Raw genomic sequence first — 13,044 nt, 5'->3', positions numbered from 1 at the left:
CTGAATTACCTAGTCTGCTATTGCTAGAAGTGAAAAGCTCTTCTATTTAACTCTTATTATCAGTGAATTAGACAAAGACATGATGAAATATTTATTTCATCTTCAGATGACATAAAACTATGAGTGATAGCTAATGATGACTGGAGAATTAGGGTCTCCAAAAAGATTTAATAGTTTGTGACTAGAACAATAGGCAGATTTAGCAGTACTTCAGTATTTTTTTCTAAGGATCAGTAATCTCTTAGAGAATCTGATTAAAGCTGTGCAGCCAGAAATTAAACTACACAAGTGCAGAATGGGCATTTACTTGGCCTGAGTTTTAATGAACAGTGTGACTCAGCTGCCCCTGTAATTTGATCGTAGGCAAGATTATGAAACATTTTAGAACAAAGTGATTAATAGTACTACCATTTGGAGTACTTAGCAGTCTACCCTGGAGTATTACACATAATTGTGGGGACAATATTTTGTTAAGGAACACTAATAATCTAAACTACATCTATAGAAGAAAGTAGGATAGTGAATAAACTTGAACCCATGATGTGTAAGAAACAACTGAAGGAACAAGAGATATTTAACTCACAGAAGAAAACATTTAGTGGGTTCATCTATATGAAAGGACATCCTAAAGAAGATAGATGTATGGAAATTATAGGGGAATTAATTTTAAAATAGGGGGGAAAGATTATTTAACATTAAGGCTAAATGAAAAAGTAAGTTCCTATTGTAATTACTAGAGATGTTGAAACACAGGCTGAGCAGCTACCTTCCAGAAATACTGTAGGAAATTTATGTAGGGGTGTAAAATTAAATTAGTTATCACTAAGGGTTCTCTTAAGACTAGGATTCCACAAATCTATTTTTTATAAGAGGTTGTTTAAAAATTGACGTTTAAAGAGCAGAGGAACTGATATTTATTTGTCACTGTAAATATTAACACTTCTATGAATACAACTTCATTTCTCAAATGAGTATTTATAGGATTTAAAGCAATAAGTATTTCCAGGCAAAATATTACCTAAGTGCAATGACATAAATAAAGAAATTTCACTTTCAGGTGCTAAGAATTACATAGAAGTTTAAAGATAAAAACTAAATAAATAAAAGTTATAGAAACCAAGATACCTGTTTTCTCTTACTTGTTGCCTCATCTTTTCATCTTTTAGACTTTCATGTTTTAGTTTTGCCAATTCCATTGCCAGTTTTTCTTCTTGTTCAAGCTGGAGTTCCCGCAATCTCTTGTTTTCTTCTGCCTGAATAAAAAAGATTAACTTTAGTTATTTGTCTTCCAGAATCAGATTTTTTTTCCCATCAAGGTTGAATTTATTTTATCAGAAAACCATTATAAATGCCTTAAGACCAATAATCAACTATTTATGTTTTATTTTAAAATATGTTATTTCAATAATACTTTTTCAAATATTTTATCATGGAAAATTTCAAACATCACCAATAGTAAAAAGAATATTAAAATATACCCTTAGGTACCCATCACTCATCTTTTAAAAAAATTATCAACATTCTGCCAATCTTTTTACTCTACCTTCCATTCCACTTTTTTCCTTGTTCTCTTTTTACTAGAGTGTTTTAAAACAAATTCTAGACATGTCATTACCATGTAAATAATTCAGTATGAATCTCTACCTGATCAGAATTTATTTTTATACAACAATCATGCTATTAACATATCTAATTAGCAATAACTTCTTAGCAACATCTAAATGCCCTGTTCATAATTAAGTTTCTCCAATGTCTCAAAGATGCTTTTGTTTAGTTGGTTTGTTCAAATCAAAATTCAAACAACATTCACATATTGCATCTAGTTATTATTTATCTTAAGTCTCTTTATATTCTATCATGGTCACCTCTAACCCCACTATACACACATATTTTTTTCCCAAGCCATTTACTTGTTGTAGAAATTAGAACATACGTCTCATAGAATGTTCCACATTCTACATTTGACTGATTAATTCCCCAGGATATAACTTAACTTGTTTTCTGTTTATATTTCCTGTAAAATGGTAGACAAGATCTAGAGGCTTGATTAAACTCTGTATTTAAGAACATGAAAAGATATTCAACATCATTAGCCATCAGGAAATGCAAATTAAAGGTACAACAAGATATCACTACATACCTACTGGATTGGCTAAAATAAAAATCAATAATGATACCAGATGCTGGTGAGAAACACTTTTACATTGCTGAGTAGGAATGTAAAATGGTACAGCCACTCTAGAAATCAGTTTGGTAGTTTGTTATAAAGCTAACATGCAATTACTATACAACTCAACAATTGTACTCTTAAGGATTTATCCCAGGGAAATGAAAATTTATGTTTTTTAAAAACACCCAAATGTTTACAGCAAATTTATTCATAATAGCAACACTGTAAATACTCCAAACATCCTTCATCATGTATATAGTCAAATAAACTGTGACACATTGATACTATGGAATACTACTTAGCAATAAAAAGGAATGAAGCAATAAAAAATGATATAAAGCTGGCCATTAGTGGCTCATGCCTGTAATCCCAGCACTTCATGAGGTTGAGGCTGGAGGACTGCTTGAGGCCAGGAGTTTGAGACAAGCCTGGACAACATAGGGAGACCTCCTCTCTACAAAAAAAATTTAAAAATTAGCTGGACATGGTGGTGCACACCTGTAGTCCTAGCTATTCAGGAGACTGATGCAGGAGGACTGCTTGAGCCCAAGAGTTCAAGGCTGCAGTGAGCTACAATCACATCATTGCTCTTCAGCCTGGGCAACAGAGCAAGACCCTGTCTCAAAAAAAAAAAAAAAAAAAAAAAAAGAATACAAGCAACAACTTGGATGAATCTCCAGGAATTAAGCTGAGTGAAAAAAGCCAATCTCAAAAGATTACACATTGTTTGATGTCATTTATATAACATTCTTGGAAGATGTTCTTTTTTAAAAATTGAGATATAATTCACATAGTATAAAATTCACCTTTCACAACTCACAACAGTGATTTTGCATATTCACAATGTTGTGGAACCACCACTACTATCTAGTTCTAGAACTTTAAAAAAATACTTTATTTTTTGCAGTTTTGGGTTCACAGCAAAATTGAGCAGAAAGTACAGAGTTCCCATATATCCACTGTCTCCATACATGCGTAGCCTCTCCACTATCAGCCTTCCCCGTTCCAGTGGTACATTGTTACAATCAATAAACCTCCATGTACATTACATAAACCTACACATCATTATCACCCAAAGTTCACAGTTTACATTAGGGTTCACTCTTGGTGCTGTACATTCTATGGGTTTTGACAAATGCATAATTACATGTATCTACCATAATAGTACCATATAGATACTATCCTAAAAATCCTTTGTGCTCTGTTGACTCAACTCTCCCTCCCCTAATCCCTGAGAACTACTGATCTTTTTACTATTTCCATAGTGTTGCCTTTCCTAGAATATCACATAGTTGGAATTATACAGAATGTAGCCATTTTGGACTGGCTTCTTTCACTTAGTAATATGCATTTAAGGTTCCTCCACATTTTTTCATGGCTTGATAGCTCATTTGATTTTAGCAGTGAATGACAGAGAAACCACTGTCTGGATGTACCACAGTTTATTTATCAATTCACCTACTGAAGGACATCTTGGTTGCTTCCAAGTTTTGGCATTTATGAATAAAGCTGACATATATTTTTATATATGCTATAGATATATATATATGATTGTGTATACGCTATGTAGAGAAGATCTGTATGCACGTTTTTGTATGGACATAAAATTTCAACATCCCAGAACATTTTTATCACCCCAAAAGAAACCTATATCTATACAAAAGAAACCTACGTTAGTAGTAACTCACCATCCTCTCACCTTTACCCCTAGACCCTGGTACCCACTAATCTGCTTTCTGTCACTATGGATTTGCCTATTCTTGATGTTTCACATAAATGAAATAATACAATATGTGGCCTTTTGTATATGGCTTCTTTTACTTAGCATTATGTTTTCAAGGCTCATCCATGTTGTAGCATGTATCAGTAATTCATTCCTTTCTATGGCTACATAATATTCCATTGTATAGATATAACACATTTTGCACTTTTGGGGCATCATGAATAATGCTGTTACGGACATTTGTGTATAAGTTTTTATATACAGACATGTTTTCAATTCTTTTGGGTATGTGCTTAGGAGCAGAAATGCTGAGTAATACAGTAACTATGTTTAAATTTTTGAGGAACTATCAAAATGTTTTCCACAGTCACTGCACCATCTTACATTTCCACTAGCAATGTACAAGGGTTTAACATTCACCATATCTTTGCCAACATTTATTTTCTGTTTTTGTTTTATCTTTTATTACAGCAATCCTCATGCATCTGAAGTGGTATCTCATTGTGGGTTTGATTTGCATTTCCCTAATAATTAATGATATTGAACATCATCTTTGTGCTCATTGCTCATTTGTATATCTTCTTTGGAGAAATGGTTATTGAAATCCTTTTTTTTTTTTTGTCTTTTTATTGTTGACTTGTATATGTAACATTTTTGAAATGACAAAATTACAGAAATAAAGAACAGATTAGTGGTTACCTGGCTTAGGGATGGGTAGAGATAGGCAGGAAACAGATGGGTATACTTATAGAACTATGCTATGTCTTGACTGTGGTGTCTCATGTATAAGCCTACCCATGTGACAAATGTATAGAACTAAACACACACACGAGCACAAAATGGGAAATCTAAACAAGATTGGTAAATTGAATCATTGTCAATATTTTGTTTGAGATACTGTACTCAAACAAAGATAGTTTTGCAAGATGTTGCCATTGGGAGACAACAGGTACAGGGTGTACTGGATCACTGCACATTATTTCTTACTGCATATGAATCTACACTTATCTCAAGAAAATTTTAAATTAAAAATGCAAGTGCTGGTGAGTACATAAAGCAACTGGAATTCTCACATATTACTTGAGGAAAAGCTAAATAGTACAGCAACTTTAGAAAATGGTTTGATAGTTTCTTATAAAATGAAACCTACCACTACCACATGACCCTGCCATCCTACTCCCAAATATCTACCCAAGGGGAATGAAAATTCATGTTCACACACGAGTCTGTAATCAAATATTTATGGCAGCTTTAGTCATAATCACCAAAAACTGGAAACCACCCAGATTTTCTTCAACCTGTGAATGGAAAAACAAACTTTGGTACAACTATACAATGGACTACTACTATACTGTTCCACAATTAAAAGTATCGATTCATGCAACATGGAATCTTAAGCTTGTTTCGCTAAGTAAAAGAAGCCAGACGCAAAAGGCAACATATTGTATAATTCTATTTCTATGACACTGTGGCAAAGGCAAAACTATTGGGACAAAAAGAAAGAAATGGTTTCCAGGGATTGGGACACGGAGCAGTTGACTATAAAGGGGCAGCATGAGGGGATTTGCGCTTGACAGAATTGTTTTCCATGACATTGTGATGGCAGAAAATCTATGCATTTCTCAAAAATCCATAAAACTGTACATCACAAGGAATACATTTTTTTTTTTTTCAGAGATAGGATTTGGCTCTTCTGCCCAGGCCAGAGTGCAGTAACACAATCATAGCTCACTATAACCTCAAACTCCTGGGATCAAGCAATCCTCTTGCCTCAGCCTCCCAAGTAGCTAGGACTACAGGTGTGCACCACTGTGTCCAGATAATTTTTTAATTTTTTGTACAGACAAGGTCTTGTTATATTGCCTAGGCTGATCTCGAACTCTTGGCCTCAAGTGATCCTCCTGCCTCAGCCGCCCAAAGTGCTGGGATTATATGTGTGAGCCACCACACCCTGCCCAGAATGCATTCCATAATGTGCAAATTTAAGAAGAAATCAACCAGTACATCCACACCATGCACTACTACTCAGCAATAAAAAGAAATGAACTATTGATACACCCAACATGGATGAATCTCCAAGGCATTTTGCTGAGTCAAAGAAACCTATTCAGAAGATCACAAGACATGATTCCACATATATATGGAATCACACACATGATTACAGTTATAAAACATTCTTGAAATGACAGAATTATAGAGATGAGAAAAAATTAGTGATTGCCAGGCAGAGTAGAGGCTGAAGAGAGTGGGTATTACTAAAATTGGGTAGCATGAGTAAGATCTTAGTGGTAATGGAACAGTTTGGTATCTTGATTGAGGTGGTGGTCACACAAATCTACACATGTGATAAAATAACACAGGAGTATACACACCTATTGTACCAATGTCATTTTCCAGGGTTTGATAGTGTATTACAGTTATGTAAGATGTAACTGTTGGGAAAAACTGGCCAATGGTACAGTTAACCTCCCCATAACATCTTTGTAACCTCCTGAGAATCTATAATTTTTTCAACATTAAAACATTATTTCAACAGTAAAACCTCAGTAAAAAGAGGCACACTTAATACAGATCTCAGTTTCTATATATTATTTTCCAATAAAAGGAACCAAGTCTCCTTGGAGAAATGGTTGATTTCAAGGTAAGGAAAGAATAAGCTGAATCCAGAACATCTCATGGTGCCAGAGCAAATAAACACTTAAAAAAAAAATGTGGGAGAATGTCAGACGGGCACAGAAGAAAAGCAACCTGGGTTTCCAATGGCCAAAACTAGAACAACTTGAGCAACAAAATAAATAACAATAGTACTAGATTATAACCAAAAGAAAAAATATCAAGGAATACATATTGATTATATACATAAATAACTCAATAAATATGTGGGAGAAGGGACAACTCTTATAGAAGAATTCCAATTAATAAATGAAGGAACGAGACAAATAGAAAATTACCATTAGAACTCCATAGTAATAATTGCTGAAAGCAACATTCACCAATGAATGCTAATATTAGTGGCGTAAAGTTTAAACAGAAACAGGATATTCACAGTCTCAAAGTACCTCCTTCAATGTATTTAGTAATTACAAAGTGAAAAACAGTAACTTTACAGAGGAAAATTCTGGTAGATACCCCCTTAACCAAGTGTTCAAGGTTAGTGTCAAGGATAACACATACTGAGATTATCTATTCCCTGATAAGATGCATGAAAAGAGGATTAAGGTCTCCAATCAGTTAACTTTGGGTTAGTCAGAAGGGAGATTCTCTTGGGTGGGCCTAACCTAATCAGGTGAGCCCTAAAAATGACAAGGAGTACCTAAAATCACTCCCCAGGTAGCCTTAGGGAAGCAAATTGCCATGTGGCAGGGAATGTTAGTGACCCATGGGAGATGAGGGCCTCGGTCCTACAACTGTAAGAAAATAAATTCTGCTGACAACTTAAATAAATTTAGAAGAGCACCTGAACTTCAGATGAGAATGCATGTCAGCCAATGCCTTGATTTCAGCCTTGTGAGACCAAGTAGAGAACCCAGCTACACCACACCTAGATTTCTGACCTGCAGAAACTGTGAGATAATAAATGCATGTTGTTTTAAGGTGCTTGCTGTAGTAAACTGTTATGAAGCAATAGAAAACTATTAATAGTACAACTGAACTGTACTCTTCAAAACTGTCAAGGTCATGAAAGGGAAAAATGAAGAACTCTCATAGACCAGAAGAGACAAAGATTGGAGGAGACTAAGGAGACATGACAACTAAATGCAATCTGTGACCCTGGAACAACAACAACAAAAAGACATTAGTGGAAAAATTGATGAAAACTGAATAAATCCCAAAGTTTAGTTAACAGTAGTATATCAAACCTAATTTCACTTTGATAACTTTTCCATGATTTTCATCTTTCTATGTAAGATGTTAAGAAGTCAGGTGAAGGGTATACAAGGATCCTCTACACTATTTTTACAACTCTCCTATAAATCTAAACTTATTTCAAAATAAAAAGTTAAAAATAAACATATTTCTAAGTTTTGTCCACTGAAAAGACCAGGAAGCAATGATAACCCAAGAATAAAGAGTGTATTTAGTACCCAAGTTGTCTTTAGGTATTATTTCCACTAAATGATAATAGAGCTCCTCAGCACAATGGCTGATTCCAGGTGTATGGCAAGAAATATATTAGATGAGCCTTGTATTAGTCAGGATTCTCCAGAGAAAGTGATTATGGAGGTAGGCAAGCTCCACGATCTGCAGGGTGAGTTGGAAAGCTGAAGAGCCAGTGGTTTAGTTCCAGTCTGAATCCAAAAGCCAAGAACCAGTAGAACTGATGGTGAGGTTCCTGTCCAAAGGCCAGCAGCCTCAAGACCCAGGAAAAGCCAACACTTCAGTTTGAGTTCAAAGACAGGAAAAAAGCAGATGTTTCAATTTAAAGGCAGTCAGGAAGGAAGAATTGTCTCTTATCTAGGGAAAGGTCACCTTTTTGTTCTATTCAGGCCTTCGACTGATAGGATGAGGCTCATCCACATGATGAGGGCAATCTGCTTTACTCAGTCTACTGATTTAAATGCTAATCTCATCCAAAAACACCCTCACAGAAACAACCAGAATGTTTTATCAAATAACTAGGCACCCCATGGCCCAGTCAAGTTGACATATCAAATTAACCATCACAAACGTGGAACAATTTGTTTTAACAGAAAGCAAGGAAGGTATCAAAAATTAAGGAAGTCTTGTCAAAAGGACACAGAAGCAATATAAAAAGTCATCCAGTGGCCAAGAATGGGATAACTTTGTACATCAAAAAGAAAATTAAATGCAATTAATTTAAGCATATGAAGATCCATGAATCCATAATGATATTTTTAAAAAAACACAAAGTCAAAAACTAAAGAAAATTTAAAAACCACCACAACAAAGGCAGACACCTATGGAAGTAAGTAGGTACACGCTATACTCTGAAAATTATCTATTTATCTCCCTTCCCCATAAGAACAATAATCCTAGTTGATGAGGAAAAGTTCCTTACACAGGAATTTCAGCTAATTAAATGTGAAAGGAATAATGGAATCAGAAAATCAGTGTTTTGCAACCCCTAATGAAAGAAAAGATTCTTTTGTGAAACCACAGATGAAAATTTGAAGGAAACCTTTACAGTGGAGGAAATAGGCTGTCTCACTGAACCCAATGGTCAACACTGGCATCATTAAAAGTGGAACAACCAGACCTCATGTGTCCCCTGATGTGACACAATGACAAGGACAGCATCACCTATCGAGTATTCTTGCCAAAAAATTGGACCTCAATCTAATCACATTATTTAGGGCTAAGTCTCATTTACAGGAAATATAAGGGATGGGGGAACAAATTATAGGAACCATAAGAAAGCAAACAGATAAATTCAGAATGTGGGATATTCTATAAAACAACTGGTCTACTTTCTTTTAACAAGTTAAAAACATGAAGTCAAAAAAACAAAGGATGAAGTAGGGGTTGTTTTACATTAAGAAGGACTTAACAGACATAATCAAATATATTGTATAAACTTTAGATCCCAGTTAAAACAAACAAATTATAAAAGATTTCTGATACAACCACAGAAATTTGTTTATGGAATGAGTGAGGTAATGGCATTATGGTACTCCCTGTAAGAAAACATCCATATTTCACTAGATGTATACTGAAGTATGCAGGATACAGTTAGTATGGAATCTGAGATTTTCTTTAAAATTAAATGAGAAAATAAAAAGAATGGAAAAAACGAATCCCTAGGATCTGCTTGCTCAAAATTAAAAAGCATGTCTAAGCTTTTGGAATTTAGAACACAGAGGGTTGGATACCACTTTTAAAATTTGCTTTTGTTATTCCCCACATTCCACAAAATGTTGAACAGATAGCAGGCACTCAAAAACTACTGAAATATCAGAAAACCCTTTTCATTATGAGAACTCATTTCTTTCATATATCTCACTTATCAGTTTTCCTTTTTCTACCACTCTGATCTCTTAAAATATTTAGAAATTCCATTGAAAAATTATCCCTATATTTCAGGAGTTATATACATATAGATGTTACTTCAATTTTTCAAGGCAGTTTCTCAAAAAAAAATATGAATACATTTATACATAAACATAAGTATTCATTTTCTACCACTTAATAATGTATGTGTTTAATTTCAGTAAGTTAAAAAAAAGGCATCCTTAATTTTTGTCTTTAGAAATTTGTGGAAGTTAATAATTATGGATTTCATATTTACATTAAAAAAAAAAAACCCCAAGTGCTTATTCTATTCCAGGCACCATCCCAAAGGGCTTTGCATGTATTAACTCATTATTAAAACAATCCTAAGTAGGATGTATTAATACTATTACTAGTCCCCATTTGATAGAGGAAGCATACAAAGTAAACCCAACTTATTTCAAGGTTCTGCAGCTAAGACACAGCAATGCTAAGACTCAAAGGCAGTATAGCTCCAGAAACCCCATTCTTTCCTATACACTGAGCTGACTCACAATGAAGCATCTCTTACCTGATGCTGTTGTCCATCTACTAAATTCTAGTGTTAGCAGCTGGCTTCCATCATTTCCAAGGTGCAAATGAAGAAAAAAACGAAACAATGACTGATAAAACTTACCTTTTGAATGGCCTCTTCCATATCCAACTCAAATTGTTCATCTTGTAATAATCTGAGGAATCTCTTGCGTTCAACATGGTTATCATTTTTATTCCGCACCATTTGATTCCTGATTTGACTGTTTATGTTTTTTAGTGCTTGGACATGCAATGTTTTGCGGTAGTTTTCATCTACTGATTTCTGATGCCTTTCACTAAAGCTCAAAGTTCTCCTTTTGGAAGCCTAAAATGGGGGGGGGGGGGAGGGAAGCATGCATACTTCAATATTCCAAAATCTAATTTTTTAAAATATATTGATATAACTCCCAGTAACAAATGATACGAAGGGTCTTTGGCATCCTTACTAAATCCAGAGTATACCTAATAAAGAGTAAAGTGGTAGACGAATACATTGATATATCAATTAAATAGGTACTACTATTCCCTGTTTTATAGATGAGGCATGGAAAGTAACAGTAACTTAACCCAAGGTTCCGCAGCTAATAAACAGACAGCAGTACTAGGATTCAAAGATATGCAATGGTACTCTATAGACCCAGCTTTTTACCACTACCCAGAGAATTCCTCTTCTCCTCATTCCACCCACCACCACCTGCCCCCTCCCCTCCCCCAGGGCCAGAAAACGCCGGTCAGATTTTCCTAATATAAATGTAATTAAGTCAACCCGCTGCTACTTATTCGTTCGCTCTCTCCCAGACTTCTATAGCCACTCATTTGTTCAGAGGTTCTGTCGGGCAGATTTAAAGATGTATCTAATACACTATGGAGAAAATACAGAAAAGGCTGGAAACCACCGCGAGCTTCCCTTAAAATAACAGCACCTGAGGCCTCGAAAAGCAAATAAAAGTTTCACACTTAATTCTCGGATTAGGCACTTCAAATCCTTTTTTAGAAGCATGCGAGCTCTAAACTATAATTAAATCAAAAAATAGTTTCCAGTCTCCCGCCTGGCTCACCATCCTAGCTGACGAAAAACGCCCCTCTCCGGCTCCGGTGGCCACCACCCCTCCAGGCAAACGCAGTCCCCAGGGGCGCGAAGGAGCCGCTCCCGGCTGCGCCTGCTCTGGTGTTTGCGCTGTGTCCCGGCAACCGACGCCGCGCGCCACCAGCCCGACAAACGCTAACCCGCGCAGGGGGTGGCCTCCCATTGGACGCGGAGAGATCCAATCGGCATTGGGCTTCTTAGGCGCCTGGCGGGAGGGCTAGTTCTATAGGCCTAAACGAGAAGGGCGGGAAGTTCACGTCCGGTGTCCTGACGCAAGCCCTCTGCAGTAGGCTGGGGAGCAGATTTCCCTCCAGCACCTAAGTCTGTGGTTTGGGTGGGTTTGGGAGCCAAGTTGAGGCCTGTGGAAACTAAGTACAAAGGAATACACAAGCTACTGTCCACTCACGGAGCATCCTGCCCTCTCAATGCCTATTCCGCTAGGGCTGATGGCTTTCTTTCATCCTCAGCAGTAAGAGTTTCAGGTTGTTATGGTCTGAGACTCTAGAAATGATCACCTAAAGACCGAATTGAGCCAACTTGAGAGTCTTTATTAGCTGGACAGCGACTACCCTCTGCACCGCCAAAGGCGGCGGCACAGAGAGTATCTCTTAACTGGAAAAGAGGAAGGGTTTTTATATTATTCTACATTGGGTCTTATGTGACTCTGAGTATACAAGGTGGAGCCAGTTTTGCAATAAATTCCATTACCAGAGGGCCTGGGACCTGCCTCAGACCACCTGTTTTGATTACACTCTATACGCAAGCGAGTTTACAGAAGCAGATAGCATCAGTTAAGGAACATTTCTCAAGCGTAGTAAAATTTAACCTGTATACAGCTGGAGGATTTTAAACAATCAGTTACAAGTTAATTACTTTGTTTTCCATTTTACAGGGTATATTTTCTTTCTGTACATAGGTCATGTAGCCATGAGTCATCTACAGCCACAGCCAAAATGGCTGAACTGTAGCTAACTGGCCAGCTATAGGCTCTGGATTTGCTGCATAGGCCGTTACAAGGTCAGCATCCCCCTTACTGGGTTACTGTGAGACACTGTGAGTTGCACGTACTTCCAGGAGCTTTCACCTCAACACTCGCAGAAGCTGTTGGTAAACTTTGGGAATGAAATGTATGAGCCACATAAATCTTACAGCTATGTGGTCCAGGTACCAATAAGAGAGCAGATTAGATGATTATAGTGTTTTTCGTTTCTAGCATTTCTTTAGGATTCTTAGAATTTCTGTCCTTCTAATTTTATTACCCATTTTTTCTTGCAGCTTGTCCACATTTTCCAGCCCTTAGCATATTAATCATAGTTATTTTAAATTTCTATCTAATAGTCCTCAAATGTGTCATACTGAATTGGACTTTGTCTTTTGGACTATTTGTCTTGCCTTTTAGCAACTTGCCTTTAGCCTTGTAGTTTTTAATTGAGAGCTGGACACGTTGTATTGGCTAATAGGAACTGAGCCCTTTAGTGGGAGGTTTATGTTACATGGCTAAGAGCGGGGCTGTGTTTAATGTTTGCTGTAGTTGTAGGTGCC

At 36.3% G+C, this 13,044-nt stretch overlaps 1 protein-coding gene across 1 annotated transcript in view; it reads right to left on the bottom strand.

Annotated features, from left to right (window-relative positions):
• MNS1 (meiosis specific nuclear structural 1) overlaps positions 1–11,665 on the bottom strand; it is a 31,069-nt gene extending 19,404 nt beyond the window's left edge. Inside the window, exons 1-3 of the mRNA XM_069492022.1 lie at positions 11,474–11,665; positions 10,519–10,740; positions 1,126–1,253 (exon numbers count right to left, since the gene is read on the bottom strand). Coding sequence (XP_069348123.1) covers positions 1,126–1,253; positions 10,519–10,740; positions 11,474–11,665 — 542 coding nt within the window. The remainder of the gene's footprint in view (positions 1–1,125; positions 1,254–10,518; positions 10,741–11,473) is intronic.
• Between the last annotated feature and the right edge of the window lie 1,379 nt (positions 11,666–13,044).

This window comes from Eulemur rufifrons, chromosome 2, assembly GCF_041146395.1.
Source record: "Eulemur rufifrons isolate Redbay chromosome 2, OSU_ERuf_1, whole genome shotgun sequence".
Classification (NCBI taxonomy): domain Eukaryota; kingdom Metazoa; phylum Chordata; class Mammalia; order Primates; family Lemuridae; genus Eulemur; species Eulemur rufifrons.
This window is presented reverse-complemented; position numbering and strand designations above follow the sequence as displayed.